At 42.0% G+C, this 27,333-nt stretch overlaps 3 protein-coding genes and 1 pseudogene across 3 annotated transcripts; 1 reads left to right on the forward strand and 3 right to left on the reverse strand.

Annotated features, from left to right (window-relative positions):
* Positions 1–8,794: 8,794 nt before the first annotated feature.
* LOC147607479 (uncharacterized) lies at positions 8,795–9,499 on the reverse strand (annotated as a pseudogene).
* Positions 9,500–10,061: 562 nt separating this feature from the next.
* LOC147607480 (uncharacterized) lies at positions 10,062–11,229 on the reverse strand. Its single transcript, XM_086790408.1, has one exon. It carries the CDS (start codon positions 10,701–10,703, stop codon positions 10,083–10,085), a length of 621 nt encoding a protein of 206 aa, XP_086646534.1. The 5' UTR covers positions 10,704–11,229; the 3' UTR covers positions 10,062–10,082.
* An 8,663-nt stretch (positions 11,230–19,892) lies between these two features.
* Positions 19,893–23,093, forward strand: LOC147607481 (uncharacterized). The gene is made up of 6 exons (XM_086790756.1): positions 19,893–19,908; positions 20,043–20,177; positions 20,280–21,483; positions 21,585–22,074; positions 22,190–22,267; positions 22,830–23,093. Exons 1-6 carry the CDS (start codon positions 19,893–19,895, stop codon positions 23,091–23,093), a joined length of 2,187 nt encoding a protein of 728 aa, XP_086646882.1.
* A 3,056-nt stretch (positions 23,094–26,149) lies between these two features.
* Positions 26,150–26,684, reverse strand: LOC147607482 (flavonoid 3',5'-hydroxylase 1-like). Its single transcript, XM_086790757.1, has 2 exons — positions 26,497–26,684; positions 26,150–26,396 (listed from the first exon to the last, which is right to left on the reverse strand). Exons 1-2 carry the CDS (start codon positions 26,682–26,684, stop codon positions 26,150–26,152), a joined length of 435 nt encoding a protein of 144 aa, XP_086646883.1.
* Between the last annotated feature and the right edge of the window lie 649 nt (positions 26,685–27,333).

Genomic DNA, 27,333 nt, shown 5'->3' on the forward strand with positions numbered 1-27,333 from the left:
AGCATTGTGAGCTCTCTCTATACATCAATATCCTTGGTGCATAGAGAAGCATTGAAGCTAGCTATATCATTGAGAGGACTTGAGTGATTCCATACTCCCCCATCACGATTGTATCTTGCTCTTATGCATAAATAAGATTGATAGTTTGGGTGCAATTGTATACAAAGGTTAGGACTCCTACCTCTCCAAAGTTGACTTGGTAAGTTGGTTTGTTGATTAAGGTAAATTCTACCCATGAATATTGTTGTGTCATTTCATGCTTGGTGGCTTGAGGGCTTGAGGGCTTGGTAATCAAGAAGAAGGCCTTGCTCAAGGAAATTAGAAAGCTTTTGGTTGTAGGATTCATTTATCCAGTGGAGAATTCAGAGTGGGTGTCTCCAGTGGTTGTTGTCACTCCCAAAAAGAACGGCAAATGGAGGGTGTGTGTAGACTACCAACCCCTCAACGTGGCAACTAAGCAAGATCACTTTCCTCTCCCATTTCAAGATGAGATTCTAAATGAGGTAGCAGGTAAAGAGATGTTCACAGTATGTGATGGCTACTCCGATTACTTTCAAATAGGCATTGCATTGGTGGAGGGTCAATTAAAGACAACCTTCATCCCTCCCTGGGGTTGTTATGCTTTTAGAGTGATGCCGTTTGGTTTGACAAATGCTTCGGCAACATTTCAACGCTTCATGAACATGGTGTTTCAAGCTTTCTTTGGAAAGTCTATTAGAGTGTTCATTGACTGGAACAAATCCATCAAGAAAAATCCCAGACCAAGCCTATTATAGCTCTAAACAATTGCATCTATAGAGGGTAGAAGAAGGATTAAAGAAACTCTACAACATGGGAGGCCAACTCAATCCTACTGACAAGTGCCACATAGGTGAGGAGGAAGTGATCTTGCTCGGTAACAAGGTTTCAAAGAGGGGCATTGAGGCAAAGGCTCTTATTGAGCTACCATCTCCCAAGAATCTCAAGGAGGTTGTTTCATTCATTCAAAAGGTAAAGTACATGTCACGCTTCATTCACTTAGCCTCGGAGTTACTTTACTCTTTGCAAAAAATTGATAGAGCAAGTGGAGTTTACATGGTCCAATGAGCTTGAGGAATGTTTTGTAACATTAAAGTCATTTTGTTAGAGCTACCAACACTCATGCCTCCTTGTTGGGAGTACACGTTCTTTGTTAGCTCTATCGTTGGAAAAGAAACAGTTGTTTGGTGCTGTTCCGTTACAACAAGATCTGCACAGTACCAGGATGCGACCCGTCTACTTTGCTAGTAGGGTCATAAATACTTTGGAGAAGGGCTACACGGAAGCAGAACTCATGATGCTTGCTCTCATCTTTGCGGTGAGAAAATTTAGGTCCTACTTGCTACCAAAGCCTTTTGTAATGCTCACTGCAGAAAATTTTTTCCCTTGGGTGTCATCTCAAATAACTCTTAGTGCTAAAATCACAAAGTGAGTGATGGTATTGCAAGAGTTCCAATACTCTTTCAAGGTAGAAGATAGTGTGCATGCACAATTGGCAGGGATTCTCACTTATAGAGTGCATGAAAAGGAGATTAAGGTGCCTGGAGTAAAGACCCTACCATTGCCACCACCTAAAATTATACCTAATGCATTCACTTTGTTCTTTGATGGAGCTTTCAAAAAAGCCACAGGTAAAGCAAGGGGAGGGTTGGTGCTGCTCAACCCAAATGGAGAGGTGGTTATTAAGGAGAAGGTCAACTTGCTAGGTTCTACTAGCAATAATGAAGCAGAGTATGACATACTACTCCATGGCTTGAAGGTGTGCATGAATCAAGGGATACAACGTCTCATGGTAAAAGAGATGCACTTCTCATTGTAAAGTAGATTTTAGGCATTTGGGCATGCAAGAATGAAAGGCTAAGGCAATAGTTTCATACCGTTTGTAGGTTGTTTAATCAATTTGAAGAGGTGCAATTGTACATATTCCTAGGAAGCAAAATGAGGATGATGATTTACTTGCACAACAAGCAGTTGCTAGTGTTGAAAATAAAGTGCAGGTCATCATGGTGACATCACTTGTGAAGCAACCCAAATACCAGGGAATGGAGTCATTAGTGCACATTGTGAGTTACATCTTGGAAGGCGGGTTTCCAAAAGGCTTCACAAAGTCCCAAAAGAGGAGGCTCCTGAAGAAGGCAAGTTTCTTTTTGTTCTTAGAAGGCATCCTCTATCAACAACGAGGCAAAGATCAAGTGTGCAGAAGAGTAACCACAAGTGAGGAGATTCCGCATGAAGAAGTATGTGGTGGCCATTTTACACAAGAGCTGACCGTGAAGAAGATTCTTCTTGCGGGATATGTTTGGCCAAGCTTGCATGTTGATGTTCAACATTAGTGTAGAAGTTGTCACAATTGTCAAATCAATGGAAACAGGAGGTTGTTGCATGGTCCATGTCAATTAGTTATTGCAAGTGGTCCATTTGAAAAATGGGGCATTAATGCTATGGGTCCACTACCTAGAACTAAAAATGAAAAATTGTACATCTTAGTGGCCATAGACTACATGACTAGGTGGGTGGAGGCTCAAATTGTGGCAAGGATGAATGAAAAAAATGTAAGAAAATTTGTTTATACTCATATTTGTTTACAAATTTGGCACACCCTTGGAGATTGTTTTCGACAATGGTTCTGGTTTTAGAAAAGGTTTACTCACCAAAGTTTGTGAAGAGCTTCATATTTCACATCGTCATAGCACACCCTACTATCCCCAATCAAATGGGTTAGTAGAGAACGCTAATGGTGTCATTGTAGGAATCATAAGTAAGATGGTGAAAAGCAAGACGAAGCTCTCAGAAAAGTTCCTAGATGGAGCGCTATGGGCATATCGGACTACCTACCGAGAAGCAACGGGGTTCACGCCTTTTCACTCTGTTTATGGTCAAGAAGCATTGCAGCCTATTGAGCTCAACATTCCAACAATGCTACTACATGGAAAAGACGAACAAAGATATCAAGATGCATGGGTGGATCAACTTCTCATTTTATTTAAGCTAGAGTGGAAAAGACAAGTTGCATACGAGTCTTATATAGAAGAAGAGACATGCAAGCAATCAAGAATTTCAACGCAACTTTGAAAGACAAGGGCATCAAAGAGGGAGATCTTGTCCTAAGCTATGACAATCGACTCGATAAATGGTTTGATTCCAAGTTTGAAACTAGATGGCAGGGGCCATACGTCATCAAGAAGGTCTTCAACTCTAGCTATTATCAGCTCATGGATTTGAACGGCAAAGAGCATTCCAAGAAGGCCAATGGCTTTAGACTCAAGCCATACTTGAGTCACATTCTACCGTTAGGCTTACAAAAGCGACCACATGTAAGTCTTGATGTTTTGTTGATGTCTGTTGTGAAAAACACGAGGAACATAAGAAAGTGATCGCATTTGGTGATGAATAAGAGAACCACATTACACCGCTTGCCTTAGAGGGCCGGCCTTATGATGGTACATGAATATACCATCATCTAAGGAGAGGACTAAATGATAACCGTTTTTTCGGCTATCCACATTGCCATAGTGAGCTACCTCACCCAAGAAAAATCACATAAACTCTTTGGCATAAACATCTTTTCACTGTACATAGGCATGTGTGTGTTAGGGACTTTATCCATATCTTCTTTATTTAAAAAAAAACTCTTTGCTAGCTACTTATCTGGCTAGGTGCACCAAAAAAAATAAATAAAATTATTATGACCCATTTTGTGTAAATATTCTATTTTATATAAGGTCTTAAATATAGGGATCTCTATTTTTCTATTGATATACATATTTCATTGTGTATTACTAGACCTAAGTATATCTCTAACCTATATTTTGTCGTTCGTTATATTTTTCGATCATCATTGTATATATACTTCAACTTCACCATACATTAAAAAAATCCTATGCCCTCGCATTTCTACCCACACCCTCCTGTGGAAAGCCAAAAAAACAATTTCTACTACTAAGTCATATTTTTCCTAGATAATTTCATATTTTTTTCTCTCTTCTACCCTAATAATAAAAATTAGGGCTCCGTCCTCTTTGATATTCCCTAATTTCATATTTTCATTTACTATAGATCTTTTTTGTAAATTTTATTTTCCTATCATGATGATCATATGCTATTATTTATATGCCATGACTAGCCATAGTACTAGCTTGTTTTTTCTCATCATGTAAATATTTTATAAATATGAAAAAACCTCCTCCATGCAAGTGTCCACATAAACTTGAGTCCCTTAGGTCATGCTATGATGTATGGGGGGCTCACTCTTGGAGCTATCAAGGAATTCCACCAAAGAGGACCCACACAAAGATCTTGAAAATGCAAAACATACAAGTTTTTGCTGAATTCTTTGCATCCACTTACACTCTAAAGCTAGACAAGTCATCAACACAAAAAAGTTAGCTCATGATCTTAGAAATATACTTAAATTTTTTGGGATTTTTTGGAGCTCATGGCATAGAGATATGTATTTTCTTTTGGACCCCAGTCTGCCCACTTTTTTACAAGGTATACCTAGTCTCCTATCACCTCCCTACACATTTTAGACACACACTTATTCATTCCTCTCTCACTCCATCAAACCTCCAAACTGCATGTCTTCTCTCACCCTCTTCACCCTTGCCCTCCCCTCTCATATCTATTGCTCTCATATCTACTCTACACACACACACACACCATCTGCATTTCTCTCCCTACCACTCCCAAGTTACCAATTTATCTTCTCAATTTTCAAAATGCATAAAAATTCAGCATGTTAACCTCTGCAAATATGGTTTTTTCATCCACAACAAAAACTCCCATCTTTGTCACCTCAATCAACCTTTGTGGCATAAAGAAGAATACAAGAAGGAGACCAGCGGATCAATTTGAAGATCTACACACATGGGTGAGTCCAAGCTTCTTCAAGGTTTCATCTACACAAAGGCAATGCACTACATTGCTATACCAATGCAAATGGCTACATAGGGAAGGACAAGAGTGCAACGCAACGGCTTGGACAAGATTCAATGTACAACTTGATTCTCCTTCATGGTTTGGTGTGGGTGTGACAAAATGAAATGGATAAAAGGCGACAAATGAGTAAAACATAATGCTTCAAGATCATAGATGCCATAATCTTATTTGAACATGCTGCATAGTGATCCTTTGAGCAATTTTGGTGAAGAGACATTGGTAGCTTTTGTATGGTGGTCTACTGATTGATGCAATAGCAAGCTTCTTCATCAAGAACATAACACAGTACAAGATCAAAGAACACGAGTTTTGTAATAGCAGTATAGTATTCAAGTGCACCAATGGGGCAAACAAGGGCCCCAGAGACTTTAAACTTGAAAAAACTCCAGCATTGGCAACCATGTGACAAGAAAAGAGGAAAATGAGCGTGATCATCAGTAAAACAGTGATATTTGACTAGAGCTCCACGGGAATGGAAAACTTGAACAGCCTCGCTTTGCTTGCAAGCTATGGTAAGAAGAATTAGCATTGTTCTCCTCAAAAGAATAGCCCTCGGGGGGTTCACTCAAAAATATGTATGAGCACGTTGGGGAAGGGGAAGGGGGAAAACACACCAGACACAAAAAGGGTTGCCTCTCTATAGCTCGGTGTACTCACAGCACCCCAGCCCACTTGTAATTCGACTCCTACCACATCCATTGCAGAAAAAAAGACTTACACATGAAAAACCCTTGAAAAATGAACCCGTTCCGAAAACGGAGCACATGGACGTGCTATATAGGCTCCAAAGAGCATCCCCATGTATTCGAAAACTGTGAAAAAAGACCGCACTTCGGTACTCTGCTCCCCTCCCGCAAATCGCTTCCAAAGAAAATTCCGAGAGCACGGCGACCATCCTCCCGTCGCATAGGCCAGAAACGGGCTTCCCCGCTCGGAAATCCAACACCCGGGGGCTTCTCTAGGCCCTTCGCAAGGTGATAGCCTCTCAAAAGCTCTCCGAAAATGAGCTCTCTGGAAAGAAAGTGGGTGCTGCAGAGAATGTAGCTATTTCTTTGGGAGTTGATCTTATATGGATTAAAAAAAAGGGGGGGGGGGTTACTTTTTCCTTTATCTCTTTTTTTTGCTCACTTATGATTGGCCCATATCGCTTCCCGAGGCGGCTCTGTGTTCCAAAGTCAACACCTTTTATGCATACTCCTGCCACAGCAGTGTACCCCACGTGCACACTCTCCTCTTCAATAAAAGTTTTTGGCCGTGTACGGTGTAAGGGCCGCGGGACCAACTCCCGAGTGGACACACACAAGCGCGGGAACACCCGCCCACACACCCAAGCAAGGGCGCCAATCAGACCAGCACGGCACCGTACAGCACTGCCCGACAGGCCGACAGCACGCCGACACAGCAACGCGGGCCGAAAATGAGCTCTCTGGAAAGAAAGTGGGTGCCCGGTGCTGCAGAGAATGTAGCTATTTCTTTGGGAGTTGATCTTATATGGATTAAAAAAAAGGGAGGGGGGTTTATTTTTTTCCTTTCTCTCTCTTTTTTGCTCACTTATGATTGGCCCATATCACTTCCCGAGGCGGCTCTGTGTTCCAAAGTCAACACCTTCTATGCATATCGCTTCCCGAGGCGGCTCTGTGTTCCAAAGTCAACACCTTCTATGCATACTCCTGCCACAGCAGTGTACACTCTCCTCTTCAATAAAAGTTTTTGGCCGTGTAAGGGCCACGTGCACACTCTCCTCTTCAATAAAAGTTTTTGGCCGTGTAAGGGCCGCGGGACCAACTCCCGAGTGGACACACACAAGCGCGGGAACACCCGCCCACACACCCAAGCAAGGGCGCCAATCAGACCAGCACGGCACCATACAGCACTGCCCGACAGGCCGTGCTGGCCCATATCACTTCCCGAGGCGGCTCTGTGTTCCAAAGTCAACACCTTCTATGCATACTCCTGCCACAGCAGTGTACACTCTCCTCTTCAATAAAAGTTTTTGGCCGTGTAAGGGCCACGTGCACACTCTCCTCTTCAATAAAAGTTTTTGGCCGTGTAAGGGCCGCGGGACCAACTCCCGAGTGGACACACACAAGCGCGGGAACACCCGCCGGCACACACCCAAGCAAGGGCGCCAATCAGACCAGCACGGCACCATACAGCACTGCCCGACAGGCCGACAGCACGCCGACACAGCAACATCACTCCCTCCATCACCACACGATCGGCAGCGGCAAGGCCGCCATGGCCAAGGCTCAAGGAAGCTCCCCAAGGGGCTCTCTTCCCTTTATGATGCCCATAAAGCCCTTTCTCCCCATACTATATGGACTGAATTTTTAGGCCTCCACAGTGTTTATGCGATTATTCCCGGCTACGTGTCACTCCAACAAGCACCAGGCCTTCAAGGCATAAAAAAAAACCAAGTACATAAGGTTTTTGGACCCAACTTCCCAGGGGCACTACTTTCTGCATACACAGGCTATGGACAAGCCGTAAAGACCGGGTGAAAACCCACATGTCTGGCTACGAAGTCAAGACTTCTTGCATCAGAAACCTGGCTATATGGCACTCCATCCGAGGCCGCCAAAACAGACAAAAATCCCAAATTTTGAACTGGCAACTTTCACCCCGAACTTACAATGGACATAACTTCCCGCTCATAAACCTGATTGCCAAGCCGTAAAGACCGGCCTTCAAAGCACATTAAAAACCAGGTTTTAAGCCTGCAAAACATCAGCTCGGGCATCATTTAGCCTTTCCAATCTGCAAGGCTTCCAAAACCACTTACAGGTAAAAAAAGCCACATTGGACTACACTTCTCTTTCCGACCATGTTCCCTTGGCATCTGGCATCAACTCAAGCAGAGTGTAAAGCCTTCTACACATGGTGGCAGCCCGTACCAAGCACTTACATGGGCAAACATCATTTGGTGGCACCATCATTGCCCACCCACATGCTCAACCAAAAGCATGACCAACAACAAAAACAAAGTGGCAAACTATACATACACAACCAACATCCAAACCATATGTACATGCTTCATTGACAGCATAACAAGCAGATCAAACCGCTTGCCCATCCCTTTGCATCACTTGTTTGCATCCACCTGGATCAAACACAAACACGACTGCCTGCCATAAGCAATATCCCCTGCATACATTCCCTCCTGGGCCACAAAAATTGCCTTTACTATATCCAAACACCCGCATCCAGTAACAAGCTCCATAAATGACACAAGTCTGTCCATCAGTGTAGGCAGCACTTGCCATAAAACAAACTGAAAAAAACTCCCCACCAACACACTCAACAGCATCCTCCTGCATACCCTGGCTGCCTTGCACTACAAGTCCACAAACCTTCTCTACATCATTCTCCCCGCCATCCTCACTTGCTTCCAAAGACACCTGTTCATCAAAGCCCATGGCAGCTACCTGTTCTTTACGGCCCAATGCATCCACATTCTTACTTTTCTCATCCATGCACAACGGCCCAAGCAAAGCATCCTGCTGTACCTGCCCTTCAATCGTATCATCAGCCAAGTCCTGCAAAAACTCACACCATACTTCCTCTTCTTCCAAGTCAGCATTACCAAGCATAGGAGAGGATTGCCCATCCCCCTGGTTTTGCACATCATCCTTATCCACCGTTGAGCCTATGAAATCCATAGCCTGTACACAATCTGTTACCTTTGCATGTACAAAATCCACAAAAACAAGCTCTTTTACCTGTTCACATTGACTTTCCAGTTCCACATTGGATTCCATGTCAGCCTCTAACACTTGCTTGTCCAACTTATTCTCTTCTTTTGCAGGTTGGTCTTCACAATCTACAAGCACTTCCTCTACCACATCTGTTGTATTCTTCACACACATGTCCTCTTTGACACCACCTTCATCTTCGTTGATGAAGTCATACGTCTTTGGCATAGACACACACAAAAAAGGAGGCACCCATGTAGCAGAATAAACAACAGGTCTTACCTCTTTAGGCATTGCAAATTGGCAATCTGGAGCCGCTTTGGGTTGCATAACACCGTACACGCCGCACCATAGTCGAAACAGGAGCAAAGTCTTCAGGCTTCAGCAATCCCTTCTCTAGCTTTTTCTTCATCTTGCGGCTCTTGACTTCCGCCAAACAAACGGCAGCATTGTAGCTATCCACACCACCAAATTCAACCTTCTCGCTGACTTTGGGATGTAGGCAATCCAAGAACTTCGATAATTTAAAGTATTCACTGCCTTGGAATTGAGTTGCAGCCACCAATTGCTTCCAACAGTCTTCAAATTCATCAAGAAAAAAGGAAAAAGCTTTACTTACATCCTGCTTTAACGCCTTAAGCTTCCTCAGGAGACATCACCTTTCGAAACTTTCTCAAAAATTGAGTCTGCAACTCCGGCCATGTTCTTCGATCGCTAGCTTTCAAGCCATCAAGCCATACCTTCGCTCTACCACGCATCAACAGTGGCACACGAAAAACCCTTGAAAAACGAACCCGTTCCGGAAACGGAGCACATCGACGTGCTATATAGGCTCCAAAGAGCATCCCCATGTATTCGAAAACTGTGAAAAAAGACCGCACTTCGGTACTCTGCTCTCCTCCCGCAAATCGCTTCCAAAGAAAATTCCGAGAGCACGGCGACGATCCTCCCGTCGCATAGGCCAGAAACGGACTTCCCCGCTCGGAAATCCAACACCCGGGGGCTTCTCTAGGCCCTTCGCAAGGTGATAGCCTCTCAAAAGCTCTCCGAAAATGAGCTCTCTGGAAAGAAAGTGGGTGCTGCAGAGAATGTAGCTATTTCTTTGGGAGTTGATCTTATATGGATTAAAAAAAAGGGGGGGGGGGTTTATTTTTTCCTTTATCTCTCTTTTTTGCTCACTTATGATTGGCCCGTATCGCTTCCCGAGGCGGTTCTGTGTTCCAAAGTCAACACCTTCTATGCATACTCCTGCCACAGCAGGGTACCCCACGTGCACACTCTCCTCTTCAATAAAAGTTTTTGGCCAACCCCCTCGTTGAGCATTCATGCTCAACCAAAAGCATGACCAACAACAAAAACAAAGTGGCAAACTATACATACACAACCAACATCCAAACCATATGTACATGCTTCATTGACAGCATAACAAGCAGATCAAACCGCTTGCCCATCCCTTTGCATCACTTGTTTGCATCCACCTGGATCAAACACACGCCGCACCATAGTCGAAACAGGAGCAAAGTCTTCAGGCTTCAGCAATCCCTTCTCTAGCTTTTTCTTCATCTTGCGGCTCTTGACTTCCGCCAAACAAACGGCAGCATTGTAGCTATCCACACCATCAAATTCAACCTTCTCGCTGACTTTGGGATGTAGGCAATCCAAGAACTTCGATAATTTAAAGTATTCACTGCCTTGGAATTGAGTTGCAGCCACCAATTGCTTCCAACAGTCTTCAAATTCATCAAGAAAAAAGGAAAAAGCTTTACTTACATCCTGCTTTAACGCCTTAAGCTTTGCACCCGCTTCCTCAGGAGACATCACCTTTCGAAACTTTCTCAAAAATTGAGTCTGCAACTCCGGCCATGTTCTTCGATCGCTAGCTTTCAAGCCATCAAGCCATACCTTCGCTCTACCACGCATCAACAGTGGCACCGTTTGCAGCTTTGTTTCATCCGTTGTCATATGCATCGACAGCATCCATAGCCCAAAATCTGCAATCCACTCCTCAGGATCCTCGCTACCTGTAAAAATTGGCCCATACTGTCTTCCTGCCATACTTCCAAGCTTTAATCTGTAGTAGCCAAAAGCATAACTAGGGAGCAATCAGATGCTCCTCCGTGGGGGCACCAGAAGATGGGGAGAGGGAAGGGGGAAAACACACCAGACACAGAAATTGGCTGCCTCTCTATAGCTCGGTGTACTCACAGCACCCCAGCCCACTTGTAATTCGACTCCTAACACATCGATTGCAGAAAAAAAGACTTACACACGAAAAACCCTTGAAAAACGAACCCGTTCCGGAAACGGAGCACATGGACGTGCTATATAGGCTCCAAAGAGCATCCCCATGTATTCGAAAACTGTGAAAAAAGACCGCACTTCGGTACTCTGCTCTCCTCCCAAAAAATCACCCCGTAATCACTTCCACAGAAAACCGAGAGCACGGCCACGATCCTCGCGTCGCATAGGCCAGAAACGGACTTCCCCGCTCGGAAATCCGACACCCGGGGGCTTTTGTAGGCCCTTCGCAAGGTGATGGCCTCTCAAAAGCTCTCCGAAAATGAGCTCTCTGGAAAGAAAGTGGGTGCTGCAGAGAATGTAGCTACTTCTTTGGGAGTTGCTCTTATATGGATTAAAAAAAAGGGGGGGTTTTTTATTTTTTTCCTTTATCTCTCTTTTCTGCTCACTTATGATTGGCCCATATCGCTTCTCGAGGCGGCACTGTGTTCCAAAGTCAACACCTAGTGTTCGAAGAAAAAAACCGGGGTAAAGTGTAGTTTCAACCTTCAATTTTCAAATTTTAATTTCTTATTCTAAGAATGAAGGTATTCAAAACCTTCAAAAAAAAATTTACAAAAGGTTTGATAACTTTTAGTAAAAAAAGGAATAATCAAAATACCTTTCAAACTATAAGAGTCAAAAGTACTTCAGCTTTATTGGTTGAAATAAAAAAAATTTATATACCATATTTTTACACTATATATATATTATAAAAATTAATATAAATAAAAAAAATAAACGTTATGTAATATGGAATCTAAACGTTTTAAAACGTTTATTTTTAATCATTATGGAATCTAAACGTTTATAAAATTACACTATAAATTATGGAGTCACCTTTAGGCTTTATCCATAATCCATTATCCTATCCCTCGAGTCCTCGCTTACAATCCACTCAGTGCTAGCCTCGTTGTGCTGCCACGAGTCCTTGCTTACAGTCCACTCAGTGCTAGCCTCGCTGTGCTGCCACAGTGCCAAGGCCCAAGTTACACTCTTGCAACACGGACTGTGCGAGTCCCGAGTCCGCAGAGAAGGGAAGGACCAAGACGTAAGAGTTCTATCACCACTACCGGACCGAACACAGGCTACGACTTCTCTTTCCAGGTATGCAAAAACTTTGAATCAATACTAAGTAGTGTCTGTCTCTCTTATCGGTAACCGAGTAGTGAAAGAGAGGAGATACTCAGATTGTGTGTTCGATAAGAGTGTGTGTCTGTGTAGGAGCGAATAGAGAGGGAGATACTCAGATTGTGTGTGTATACGCCACAGTAGTGTGCACTGTGTGTAGCTGATTATATTATGCTGCTGTGCCCAGCAGCATAATAGAGAGGAAGGAAAAAGCCATTAATAGAAGGAAGATTGCCCATCGAGAGAGAGAAAAAGCAGGCTGTATACTGCAGAGAGATTAAGAGAAAGAATCAGCCGATGTCTGTGTTCGATAAGAGTGTGGGTAGGAGCGAATAATTCCCTCAAATTGTATACATATATATTGTAATAGAGTGAATATATATATTCGAATAGAGCGAATAGAGAAATTTTTGCAGAGAGAGCGAGAAAGAATCAGCCTATTTCTGTGTGTGTATATATATATATATATATATAGATAGATAGATAGATAGATAGAGAGAGAGAGAGAGAGAGAGAGAGAGAGAGAGAGAGAGAGAGAGAGACAGAGAGAGAGAGAGAGAATCGATAGGAGACGATTGAGAGGGAGAAGGATTCACATCAGTCAATAACATGCTATAGGTTATGTAATAGAGCGAATATATATATTCAAATAGAGCGAATAGAGCAATTTCTGCAGAGAGAGGGAGAAAGAATCAGCCGATTTTTGTATGTATGTATATATATATATATATATATATATATATATATATATAGAGAGAGAGAGAGAGAGAGAGAGAGAGAGAGAGAGAGAGAGAGAGAGAGAATCGATAGGAGACGATTGAGAGGGAGAAGGATTCACATCAGTCAATAACATGGTTATGTAATAGAGAGAATATATATATTCGAAGAGCGAATAGAGCAATTTCTGCAGAGAGAGAGAGAGGGAGAAAGAATCAGCCGATTTCTGTATATATATATTCGAAGAGCGAATAGAGCAATTTCTGCAGAGAGAGAGAGAGGGAGAAAGAATCAGCCGATTTGTGTGTGTGTGTGTGTGTGTGTGTATATATATATATATATATATATATATAGAGAGAGAGAGAGAGAGAGAGAGAGAGAGAGAGAGAGAAATCAGTCAATAACATGCTATAGGTTGTGTAATAGAGCGAATATATATATTCGAATAGAGCGAATAGAGCAAAGCGTTGTTGATCTAGGGGGAGAAAGAATCAATTGATTTCTATAAATATATATTAATATATATATATATATATATATATATAGATAGATAGATAGATATAGATATAGATATAATATATATATATATATATATATATATATATATATATATATATATAGAGAGAGAGAGAGAGAGAGAGAGAGAGAATTGATAGGAGACGATTGAGAGGGAGAAGGATTCACATCAGTCAAATAACATGCTATAGGTTGTGCAGGGTTGATATAGGTTGTGGCTCGGGTACGAAGTTCGAACACTTTACAAATCATTGATTGGCATCAAACTTTGCAAGATTAAGGTCAGGGTAAATTTTGTTTTAGCTTGCCTCTCTCCATCTCTTTTCTGGCTTGCATCTCTTCTCTATGTCTCTCATTCACAACTACTCAACATCTTTTTTCTTTTAATTTTTAGATATGTTGAGGCATACAACTTGACATGACTTGCTATTTCTTGGTAAAACATTAACTTACAAGGAACATATTATCATAATAATACATTTCAAATATTTCAGATGGCTTTTGTGCAATCCACACTACTCGGATTTGGAGGATTTAGTAAAGAAGTTATTGTGGATAAGAAGAAAAAAGGTAAAAGGTCAAGTAAAGAAATTGACGAAGAAATTATTGCTAATGATTTTACTGTAAGCAGCGAAGAGATTGATGAAAAAGAGGCTACGCGTAGAAAAAGAGCTAGGTTATCATGGTGTGAAAATTGGAGAAGTGAATTTCATTGGCTGGAATTTGATAGAGAGAAAGCACGCATGTATTGTAAGGTTTGCATGGAGGATCCTAATTGCAAAAGTGAGTTTGCAACAATAGATGCACAAAACATGCAGCATAGTGCCCTAAGTACACATGCACGCTCTCGCACACATAGATTATCATTGATTCGTTCTATGTCAAGAGGAAGTCTTGAAGTAGGATTGAGCAAACAAAATGAAACACATGACGAAGAGATTACTAATCTATTTCGTACTGCCTATTTTCTTGCTAAAAATGATATCCCATTAAACAAGTTTGTGTCAACGAGTTTCTACGAGAATGCAACACTCCCAATGTACCCGAACATATGTACAACAATGATAAGAGTTGTGCAACTTTTGTTCAATATATTGGAAAAGCATTGTCACATAATATAGTAGAACGATTAAAAAATTCTCCTTGTTTTGGGATCATGATAGATGAATCTACAGATATATCTATCGATGAGCACATGATAGTATATGCATCTTATCTAGAGAATCATTGTCCACATACATCTTTTTTTGGACTTGTAGATGTTATTGGGGATCGTACTGCCGAGGGCTTGTATAATTCTTTAATAAAATTGATCTTAGAAAATGGATTGGACTTAAGAAAGTTGGTTGGATTTGGATCTGATGGTGCATCCGTAATGATAGGAAAGAGATCCGGGGTGTCTACTAGATTAAAGGAGTCTTGTCCTTTCATGACATCTATGCATTGTGTGGCTCATCGCACAAATCTTTGTGCATCTAAAAGCATAGAAAAGTTTCCATTTGCAAAAGCTATAGATTCCACAGTTAATGAAGTCGCAACTCTTTTTAGAAAGAGTGTCATCCGCAAAGAGAAATTAAAAGAATTACAAGAAGAATTTGAATGCTCAATAATTCAATTGGATAAAATTCATTCAATTAGATGGTTGAGTAGATCAACGGTTTTAGCAAAGTTTTGTGACTCACTAGAGCCTCTTCTTGAGTTCTTTGAGAGTGAGAATCTCATAGTCTTTAGCAAATTGTCTTCTCTAGAACTCATTTATGCATTACATTTCTTAGCAGATCTATATCAACATTTGACAAAGTTAAGTAAAATATTTCAAAAGTCATATGTTGATATTACTAGTATTCCTGGCATTGTGAATGCTGAGATTTGTGCATTGGAAATAGAGTTTGTGTCAGAACCGGATATTGACATGAATGTAAGAAAGGAAGATACAAGGGGTTTTCCTATTATTCCTGATTATGGACCAGATAAGGGTTTTCTCCATGGTTTACGATCTTCAGTAAAAGGTGACCATTTTTGTAGCAAAAAGATATCTTGCTCTTCTGATGGCTCTGATATTGAATTGGTTATTAGCTTTCAAAAAGCATTCACATTAAGTGTTATTAAAGATTTGAAAGAGAGATTTGTGGATAACTCTACCTTGGCTTGTTTTAAAATACTCTCTCCATCTTGCTATCCTCCTGGAAAGCTACTTAAGAATTTTGGAGCTAATGAATTAGACAGGTTGATATCATTTTATGGAGAAAGCAAACTTGCAAATGGTGAGTTAATGGAGAAATTTGTAGATCCAATATCTCTTCGAAGAGAATACCTTACATTCAAGATTCAAGCCACTAATGATTGGAAAGGGTGGAATTTGCGGGACACTTGGTCTTACATAAGTAACAATATCACTCTACAAGAAAAGTATGAAGGGTTGCTAAAGCTAGCGCAAGTTGCATTAGTCCAATGCTCTAGTACTGCAATTTGTGAGCGTGGCTTTAGTATACAGAATATTATCAAATCAAAGTTGAGGAATAGATTGACGACAAAGAGTACAACTTCCTTAATGCGAGTATCCGCCGAAGGTCCTCCAATGTCAGAGTTCGACTTTAGCTCAGCAATACAGCTTTGGAGGCTTGATGCCATTACGACAAGACATGCTTTTACAAATAAAGAGACTAAAAGGTATTTCTAAAAACTTTAGAGGTTAAATACATTATTAATGCCTTCATAACAAAGTACTAACGTATAATACAATCTTCTTTTCATTAGGAGATGGAGGAGCATGAAGGATTTGGGAGCTGGTGAGTAAAATAATTTCAACTAGTCTTAGCTTCTTTTAGGATGCAATGCAATATTTGTAGTGCATTTATGCACAAGCATGGATGATATTCTTGTGAAAGCAAAATTCTATTTTCTTTAATGATAAATATCATTTTACTCATGAATTTGGCAATCAACAATTTAGTAAATTCTATTGATGTCACCAATCGTTTTGTTGCGAGAGTTTTAAAGTCGTTTTTAAGTACATTCTCTTGATACTCGAGTTATTTTGTCGCAAGAGTTTTTTAAAGTGTAAAATTCTGAATAAAACTTATAAAACTTTCAAGAATTTTAGAGAAAAAATTTTACACTTGGCAATATAAGAACTTACTTTTGATTTTTCAAATTAAAGGTATAAAAAGATATAGGATTTTGGTTTTTTTCGAACACTGCTTCTATGCATACTCCTGCCAGCAGTGTACCCCACGTGCACACTCTCCTCTTCAATAAAAGTTTTTGGCCGTGTAAGGGCCGCGGGACCACCTCCCGAGTGAACACACACAAGCGCGGTAACACCCGCCCACACCCAAGCAAGGGTGCCAATCAGACCAGCATTTTTTTCCTTTATCTCTCTTTTCTGCTCACTTATGATTGGCCCATATTGCTTCTCGAGGAGGCTCTGTGTTCCAAAGTGAACACCTTCTATGCATAACACCCCACACACCCAAGCAAGGGCGCCAATCAGACCACTGCATAAATTTGGTAACCACCTTGTAACCACCTTGTAACCAAAGGCCAAAAAAGTTACCAATTGTAACCCGAGCTCCAATTGGGGTTACCATTTGGTAACTTGGCTTGAGGATCGAGTTACATAATGGTAACTCAAGGTTTCAAATAAGTTACCATTTGGTAACTTATATTTTTGGAATAATTACCATTAGGGTTTATATATAATATTATATATATATATATATATATATATATATATATATATATATATATATATATATATATATGGAACTTCTAGCCGGGCAGGCCAATATACTTTGGCTTTGAAGTTTGAATTCACTAATTTAACTTCATCTTTGTGAAACGAATGCATTATGCAATTTGAAAACCCTCACTTTCGTAAAAGAGCGCCATCAAGCTTGCGATCTCTTTCCCTCTATTTCTCTGCAAGCTGCGCATGACCTCAGCCCTCACCCTCCTGTATTCTACGATCTACCCAGAGTCCACCTCCGTCTCGACTCTCAACATGTGCACCTTTGCCAGGCGCCCTCGAGTCTCGACCTTGCTAGGTACATTGCTCTTATTTCTCCTAAATTCTAATTCTTATTCAAAAGCTTATGTGATGTTTGCCTGTCAACAACAGTGTGTAACGTGTTTGCTTTTTTTCTTTTTGAAACATAGCTATGTCCATCCTTGTCAATATTTTGCTTTCTTTATTTTTGAAACATACCATTAACATTACAGTGTGTTTGCTTTTTTAATTTCTAAAACATAGTAATGGTAAGTCCCTATCAACCTTATGTTTTGCTTTCACCATTTTGGGCATTCAACAACAGTGTGGTGAATGATATGGAACTTCGAGCAGTTAAGAGGAGGCTAGGGAAGCTCACAAAGGCAGATCATGAGTACATCGCCATCATTATAATATATCCTATCTACATTCGATTCCCAGATTCCACACTCACATCAGATCAGCTATGCAGTCTCTGACTCTCTCTCTCTCTCTCTCTCTCTCTCTCTCTCTCTCTCTCTCTCTCTCTCTCTCTCTCTCTCCCTCTCTCTCTCTCTCTGTGGTGGCATACCAACAACTGCTATTCCTTAGTGAGAAGTCTCCACTCACAGGGCCACATGGAGGATGCATTGCTATTTGAGCTCTTGCAAACTGTACCAATCCTTACCCATCATTATATCCATGCCATAGAGATCAACCAGCACATCAGGAAGTCTCTCTCTCTCTCTCTCTCTCTCTCTCTCTCTCTCTCTCTCTCTCTCTCTCTCTCTCTCTCTCTCTCTCATGTCGTCGGTGTGCGTGTGTGTTGGATATGTGCAGGTCTACTATCGGACCGCTCTTTCCGTAGTTTGGACCCATAGGAGAATTTTCAAAATCTATACTTGTGCTTCAAAATTCTCTTCAGGTTTGTGCTACTGAGGAAATTCATTTAACTTGCTTGCAAGTAAGCTTTAAGCTTCCATGGGAGCAGAGGGAGGTCGAGCGTCCCAGAGGACGATTGCATGAGCTCTGAGAAGATGGGTATTCTTGTGTATGTGGCTCAAAGAAAGAATTGAAGAGAAGCTATAAAAAGTAGAGAGCTCTCTCTCTCTCTCTCTCAATTGAATTTCAGGGCCCTGCAAATAAACAAAAGAGAATAGAAGGAAATGTATTGTAGATGTGGAGATCAGAATCCATATCTCCTCCTTACTCTATATTTGCAGAGATTGCTCCCAAGAATTGGCACCAAGATGTAAGAGAATGAAAGGAGGGGCAATTTGACAGTGATTTTTCTTACACGAGGTGCACCTTTACAATACCATTGCTAGATTCCATCACTGAAAGTCTACATTTGATGAATGCCCTTTTGTCTTTGCCTCAGATACTCTCTTCGGGTTTTCTCTTCGAAAGAAGGTAACTAAATAAGTGTTCCCTTCCATTGCTGAGCAATAAAGCGATGGGACTTCTTAATCAAACTTTGTGTTATGGGGGTGGTTCCCAGCTTATGAAGTGTGCTGAAGCAAGGGAGATTCTAGTTGTATGCCTTGTGTGTGTGTGTGTGTGTGTGTGTGTGTGTGTGTGTGTGTGTGTGTGTGTGTGTGTGTGTGTGTGTGTGTGAGAGAGAGAGAGAGAGAGAGAGAGAGAGAGAGAGAGGATCCCTTAGGTGGGCATATCAGATGGGAGTACTCTCCGTCGAGATGGTTCATCCTCCACTCATCACATTTTGCACCATGATCGACACACAATCAGAGACCTAGAGTCCACATTCATGTCTGACAGAGTTTGTATACTGCATGAGCAGGCCGGATCCAACACTCATGGAGATCTCTATACTTAGGGTATATATAAGATATGATCTTTTCTGCGAGAGAGAGAGAGAGAGAGAGAGAGAGAGAGAGAGAGAGAGAGAGAGCTACTGCACATCCTGGGAGGTACTAGAACATGTGTGCATACATTCATAACCTCCTGCAAGATATACTATCTTCCCTACTGAACGTATATAGATACTTCTGGTGATCTGGCATCAACACGGCTCACACTGATTTGACATACTGTCTTACATGGTGCTCATATATGTCTGCCAGGTCTATGGTGAAGTGGATGGTGGGGGTAGGCTCAAAGGATACCATGTGAGCTGAAGAAGCTCATGATAGTGATAGGTATGTATGGTCTAGTCCTATCGAGTGCTGTGGTTACTACTATGGTTAGATTCTGGAAGATCTGTGGTCTCCTTAGATCCAAGTACATAGTCCAGAGTGCTATGCCCTCCCCCACCACACTGAAACACGTGTGTGCTTCATACCCGGGCCACTTATGCCATCCCGTTATAAATAACGAGATGGTGTCATGAGCCAAGTCAATCAGATACTGACCATAAACTTCTTGAATATAATGCTGATCAAAAGAAGAAATCCTACTAATTAATATGTCGAGTTAATTTCTATCATGAATAGATGATGTATTTCTTGGCTGAGTAATATATGGGTATAAAGCCTAAAGAAGCATAATTAAATGCTTGCATGAAATATTGATAAGATCAAAAAACTAAGTTTTTTATCACAAAATGTGCAGCTGACCCTCTTATGGTTCTTTGAAAGATTCATGTTTTGCGTGAGAAGATATCTGCATAAGAAGATATGGCTGGAAGCAAAGGTAATCATGCTTTAACTTTGACCAGCCTGCTGCCTCTTGTGTCTTGTCTACCGTTTTTTTTGTGTTTGCATATTTATGTAGAATCTTCTCAACAAGAACTTTTAAACAATTGAATTTGAAGAGCTGGATTTTAGCACGCTCACCTCTAGTCCCTTCCGAGGTGCAAAAATCTGAGCAAGATGCACGCAATCAAATGTTTGCAGAGTTATTTGGAGAAATGTCATCTACTTCCGAAGGGAACGATCAGCTTTTGGCTGAGATAGAAGAAAGTAATGAAGCCACATAAGCTAGTACCTCAAAGAAGCCAAAGGTTGGATCAAAAAGAAAGTTCAGAGACTCCTGGAGGTTTTTTCACGGTTGGGTGCTGCCAGATTCCAAAAATGGTGAATTAGTTGTGAAATGCCAGGTCTGTATAGCAGCAAAGAAAAGAAACAAATTTGCAACCACAGGATCAGATGTTATGCACCTTGCGGCATTCAGAAAACATGAAAGTACGAATCAGCACCAAAGTGCCGAGAGGATAAAAGAGAAGCTTCTAAAAAGTGGAGGACAAATAGTTGGAGCAATGGATACAGGCTTGCAAAGAAGTGGGGAAGTTTACAGGTCTCAAGTCATAAGTGTTATGCAGGCAGTTTACTATAAAGCTTTAGAAGGACAGAGCTTGCATGGTATCCCAAGGCTTATAGAATTCTTAAGGTTCATGCAGACACCTTTTATCCCTATTAGTGATAGTTATGGGACTTATGGAAATGCTATGGCTGCAAGGGAGATGCTACAGGCTATCTGTGATTATGTAAGAGGTGAATTACTAACAAAGCTGAGAAGAAGTCAGTTTTTCTCTTTGTCCATCGATGAAAGCACAGATCGACGCCTAGAGCAGCACTTGATTGTTTATGTGACTTACTTAACATCACAACTTGAGGTTGAGGTGAATTTTTTGCAGCTATTGGAAATAGAAAAGGCTGATGCTAAAACAATTTACAATAGCCTCGTTAAGCTCTTCACGGATTTGAAGCTCGACACAAGAAGATTTGTCGCCATTGCCATTGATGGTTGTAGCACCATGACAGGGAAGAAAACAGGTGTAGTGGCTAGATTGAAAAGGCTGTTTCCCTCTCTAATTGCTGTTCATTGCATTGCACATAGAGAGGCATTAGCTGCCAAAGATGCTGTTGATCAATTTCTAGAATTGGAGTATATGGACAAATTAGCAAGAAAAGTATACACTTGGCTGGGAAAATCTAGTAATCGACATGCTGAATTTTCAAAGCTTTTGAAAGAGTTTCAAGTCCATGACTTGAAAATTCTACAACTTCATAGTGTTCGATGGCTTTCAAGAGGTTTGGTTATGGCCAGAATTGTAGAGGTAATGCCAGCTATATTGGAACTTTGGAAAGCAAATAATCATCTAGATTATGGGAATATGCTGCTTTATCAAGTTCAGTTTTTATTTCACTACCTTGCTGATGTTTTGGAGCAATTGAACATATTGAGCAAAGTTTTTCAGGAAAACATCGTTGATGTTTCAACGCTTGGAGCAAAGTTTAAAAAAACCAAAAACATATTACAAACTAGGTACTTGGACCCGCAAAGTGAGTTTGCCAAAGACTCAACGAGGCTTAATAAATTCATGAAGGGCATAAGCTCCATTGGATTCATGGGGTTTGAAACATCAGGTGTGGCAGCATTAAAAGTTTTCCCATCACCTGGAGATCAATACATGATCAGGTAACGGGAGAAAATGTTGAAAATGCTGAATCTGGATCACTTGAAGACTGTAAGAACATAGCAAAGCAACACGTGCAACGTCTTCTTCAAGCTTTAGACACTAGACTTGAGGACCTTGAAGTATTCAAGGCTATGAAATTTTTTGAGCCAGTTGGGTATCCAGATATTGCAGGAAGACGAGGTGAATCAACTTCTACATGGTTGAAGACTCTTTTCGAGCATTTTAGTGCTGGAGGAGCAGATTCCTCAACGTGTTATGCTGAAAGAGAAGGCTTTGTGGAGACCTTGTACAATGCTTGTCCTCACAAAAGTATGCTTGGTGCCTGGAGATACTGCATTTCAGATGTGAGTTACTCAAAAGATGGGCTTCTAAAAGGAAAGTGGTTTGAAGACTTTCCTACAATAATGAGATTGTGGCAAAGGATTTTGGTTGTTCCGGTGAGTACGCAACCTGTGAAAGAGGGTTTTGGAAACAAAATGAAGTGAAATCAAAGCTAAGAAGCGACTTGCATCTTGACACATTGGATGCTCATATGATGATTTCTATGACAAGGATTCCATACGAGAAGGTGGACTGGAAAAGAGTGGAACAAATATGGAAAGCGTTAAAGCAGCACGGGCGAAGGCCATGGTAGATAGCATGAAGAATCAGTTCAAGACATAAAACAATTCAAATTTTTGTATCTTTGCTTGAGTTATTTTGCTTCAACGTAACTCTAGCATCATTTTTTTTCCAGCAAGTTTGAAGCAAAATAACTCCAGCATCATTTTTTGTCTAGCAAGTTCTACATTGAACTACATACGAGGAGCTTAGAGGGAACAAACATCAAGTCTTCACGAACATAATAATTTTTGTGCATTTATCTGATTATTATTTTTTGTATGTAATGAGTCAGCTCCTTACCCAATGTATTATGTCTTACCCAATGTATTATGTGCTTACCATTCCACAGAACTTGTATCTCTTTTGAGCTTCTTTTTGTTGTCTCAAGATAATTTGATGCTCTTGGTTGTTGTTTTGTGCCACAATAATCTCGTGATTCACATCTATATATGACCCGAGCAATCCATGAGCGTTGCATTGTAGGGTATAGCCATTGTCAGCCTCTTATCTCCCTATTTCTACCTCTATGTTGAAAGAGGGAGACAATGGCTATACCCTATGATGCTGCTCGGGGTGCCCAACGTGGCAGACTTCATCCCCACCTTGGCGTGGATGGCTATACCCTATGATGCTGCTCGGGGTGCCCAATGTGGCAGACTTCATCCCCACCTTGGCGTGGATGGATTTGCAGGGCTGGGAAAGGAGGATGAAAGCCGTGGGGAAGAAGATGCAGCAAGCGATGGGGGAGATTATCCAGCAGAGGAGGAGGGCTGAGAACTACGTGAGGAGTGGGCCAGATCACCTTGAGGATCTGTTGGACGTGTTGCTGGAGGTGGTGTCAACTGAGGCGTAGAAGGCCAATTCTAAAGTGCAAATAACCGACAACAGCAGTCATAATGGTAAGATTACTAGAAGCTGGAGTTGTATATGACTGTAGATTAGTGAATTTCTATCACTTACACCTAATGCAATCGCGGCTTGTGCCTTTTACAAGATATGTACTTGGGGAGAGCTGGTACAATTGCCATTGCAGTGGAGTGGGCTCTTGTTGAGCTGCTGCGACACCCCGAGGTTCTAAAGGGAGTGCAGGAGGAGCTAGATAGGGTGGTAGGAAGAGAGCAGCGAGCTGCCATACTTGCGGGCAGTGGTTCTGAAGGGAGTGTAGGAGGAGCTAGACAGGGTGGTTCCTGGTAGGAAGAGAGCGGCTGGTGGATAAGCTACTATACCTGCAGGTAGGTTCCGAATGCACCCAATGGCACCTTTGCTAGTGTCGTGGTAGCCTCGTAGGCTTGCACATGGTTGGCTATGATCAGGCCGGTACATGCACCTATGTAAACAAGTATGCCATTGGCAGGGACCCCAACACGTGGGAGGAGCCCCTCTCCTTCTAACCTGAGAGGTAATTTCTAGGTAGCAAAGTGGAGGAGACGGGCCACCATTTCCAGCTCGTGCACTTTGGCAGTGGGGCAGGAGGTGTTGCTCAACTTGCGTCGTCTCTTTCTGGCCATGCTTCTTGAAGCCTTCGAGTGGAGCCCAGCTCAGTAGATGGACATGTTTGAGCTATGGGCTCAATGTCATGCTGGCAACCCCTCTTGCCGCTATTGCCATGCCCAGATTCTTGCCCACTCTATCTTTGTATGGAGAGGTGAAACTCTGCTACACATGCACTAATGTCCTAATGCTGAGAGCCTCCTTCAGAGCCAATCCCTGCATGACACAGAGAACTTTAGCTTTCTTAATGGACTGAAGCATACTGCATGCACCAGAGAATGCCTATTAGATGATGTAAACAATTAAGCAAAAAATATTTGTGCAGAGGCTTACTTGAGGCGCTTTCAAATTCTAGGCTCATTTGACACCGGCATGGAAAGTTGATGAAATTCCCTCAGCTTCACAGCAATCTTAGTTGATACATCAGAATCTCGTAAGTCTTGTGCAGTTAAGGTATGTGGGGTAGATAGTCACATAGAATAAATTAGAAAACAGCTTGTAGTAGCAGGATCATAAAGCTGAGGGGTGGGCTAACAAAACATATGGCTTGTTTCTTTGCCATGGTTGATGTCTGGCTCAGCAGGCTTGTTGAACTATCAAGGATCAGTAAACGATGGCTTATAAGCCTAACAAGGAACACATTTACACATGTGGTAATTGCACTTGTACAGAAGCACAAACACCCAGACATGCACATAGTAGAACCACTAGCCTAGTCGGGGATTAGAAGCACGAACATGCACCTCAACATGCTTGATCACGACACAGAAAAGGATAAGAAGAGCTGACTCACCCTGGCATGCAGAAATTCCTCAATACGTCCCATGGGGCAAAGCAGCCAAGAAGACGAGGCCCTTGCCGAGCTTTAGACATAACTTAAAAGGTGCAGATCTCATCCTCAATGATTGAAGAAGTTATCGACGTCCTTGCCATAAACACGCACCAAAACAATTCTTCTCTGATTCTTCCTCTGTTTGGGCTGCACATTCATGGCCTTCACCTCATCAGCGTTTCCATCAGCTTCATCATGCTCACGATATATAGATATCACAGTTTATGAGTGATCCTGGAGTGTTTCGAGGATTAATCGTGAGCATGATGAAGCTGATGGAAACGCTGATGAGGTGAAGGCCATGAATGTGCAGCCCAAACAGAGGAAGAATCAGAGAAGAATTGTTTTGGTGCGTGTTTATGGCAAGGACGTCGATAACTTCTTCAATCGTTGAGGATGAGATCTGCACCTTTTAAGTTATGTCTAAAGCTCGGCAAGGGCCTCGTCTTCTTGGCCGCTTTTGCCACGGGACATTTTTGAGGAATTTCTGCATGCCAGGGTGAGTCAGCTCTTCTTATCCTTTTCTGTGTCGTGATCAAGCATGTTGAGGTGCATGTTCGTGCTTCTAATCCCCGACTAGGCTAGTGGTTCTACTATGTGCATGTCTGGGTGTTTGTGCTTCTGTACAAGTGCAATTACCACATGTGTAAATGTGTTCCTTGTTAGGCTTATAAGCCATCGTTTACTGATCCTTGATAGTTCAACAAGCCTGCTGAGCCAGACATCAACCATGGCAAAGAAACAAGCCATATGTTTTGTTAGCCCACCCCTCAGCTTTATGATCCTGCTACTACAAGCTGTTTTCTAATTTATTCTATGTGACTATCTACCCCACATACCTTAACTGCACAAGACTTACGAGATTCTGATGTATCAACTAAGATTGCTGTGAAGCTGAGGGAATTTCATCAACTTTCCATGCCGGTGTCAAACGAGCCTAGAATTTGGAAGCGCCTCAAGTAAGCCTCTGCACAAATATTTTTTGCTTAACTGTTTACATCATCTAATAGGCATTCTCTGGTGCATGCAGTATGCTTCAGTCCATCAAGAAAGCTAAAGTTCTCTGTGTCATGCAGGGATTGGCTCTGAAGGAGGCTCTTAGCATTAGGACATTAGTGCATGTAGCAGAGTTTCACCTCTCCATACAAAGATAGAGTGGGCAAGAATCTGGGCATGGCAATAGCGGCAAGAGGGGTTGCCAGCATGACATTGAGCCCATAGCTCAAACATGTCCATCTACTGAGCTGGGCTCCACTCGAAGGCTTCAAGAAGCATGGCCAGAAAGAGACGCAAGTTGAGCAACACCTCCTGCCACCACTGCCAAAGTGCACGAGTTGGAAATGGTGGCCCATCTCCTCCACTTTGCTACCTAGAAATTACCTCTCAGGTTAGAAGGAGAGGGGCTCCTCCCACGTGTTGGGGTCCCTGCCCAATGGCATACTTGTTTACATAGGCGCATGTACCGGCCTGATCATAGCCAACCATGTGCAAGCCTACGAGGCTCCAACGACACTAGCAAAGGTGCCATTGGGTGCATTCGGAACCTACCTGCAGGTATGGTAGCTTGTCCACCAGCCGCTCTCTTCCTACCAGGAACCACCCTGTCTAGCTCCTCCTACACTCCCTTCAGAACCACTGCCCGCAGGTATGGCAGCTCGCTGCTCTACCACCCTATCTAGGTCCTCCTGCACTCCCTTTAGAACCTCGGGGTGTCGCAGCAGCAGCTCAACAAGAGCCCACTCCACTGCAATGGCAATTGTACCAGCTCTCCCCAAGTACATATCTTGTAAAAGACACAAGCCGCGATTGTGTAAGTGATAGAAATTCACTAACCTACAGTCATATACAACTCCAGCTTCTAGTAATCTTACCATTATGACTGCTGTTGTCGGTTATTTGCACTTTAGAATTGGCCTTCTATGCCTCAGTTGACACCACCTCCAGCAACACGTCCAACAGATCCTCAAGGCGATCTGGCCCACTCCTCACGTAGTTCTCAGCCCTCCTCCTCTGCTGGATAATCTCCCCCATCGCTTGCTGCATCTTCTTCCCCACCGCTTTCATCCTCCTTTCCCAGCCCTGCAGATCCATCCACGCCAAGGTGGGGATGAAGTCTGCCATGTTGGGCACCCCGAGCAGCATCATAGGGTATAGCCATTGTCTCCCTCTTTCAACATAGAGGTAGAATAGGGAGATAAGAGGCTGACAATGGCTATACCCTACAATGCAACGCCCATGGATTGCTCGGGTCATATATAGATGTGAATCACGAGATTATTGTGGCACAAAACAACAACCAAGAGCATCAAATTATCTTGAGACAACAAAAAGAAGCTCAAAAGAGATACAAGTTCTGTGGAATGGTAAGCACATAATACATTGGGTGAGACATAATACATTGGGTAAGGAGCTGACTCATTACATACAAAAAATAATAATCAGATAAATGCACAAAAATTATTATGTTCGTGTGAAGACTTGATGTTTGTTCCCTCTAAGCTCCTCATATGTAGTTCAATGTAGAACTTGCTAGACAAAAAATGATGCTAGAGTTATTTTGCTTCAAACTTGCTGGGAAAAAAATGATGCTAGAGTTACGTTGAAGCAAAATAACTCAAGCAAAGATACAAAAATTTGAATTGTTTTATGTCTTGAACTGATTCTTCATGCTATCTACCATGGCCTTCGCTCGTGCTGCTTTAACGCTTTCCATATTTGTTCCACTCTTTTCCAGTCCACCTTCTCGTATGGAATCCTTGTCATAGAAATC

This window comes from Cibotium barometz, chromosome 55 (assembly GCF_041138505.1).
Source record: "Cibotium barometz isolate CiBa-2024 chromosome 55, ASM4113850v1, whole genome shotgun sequence".
NCBI lineage: Eukaryota > Viridiplantae > Streptophyta > Polypodiopsida > Cyatheales > Cibotiaceae > Cibotium > Cibotium barometz.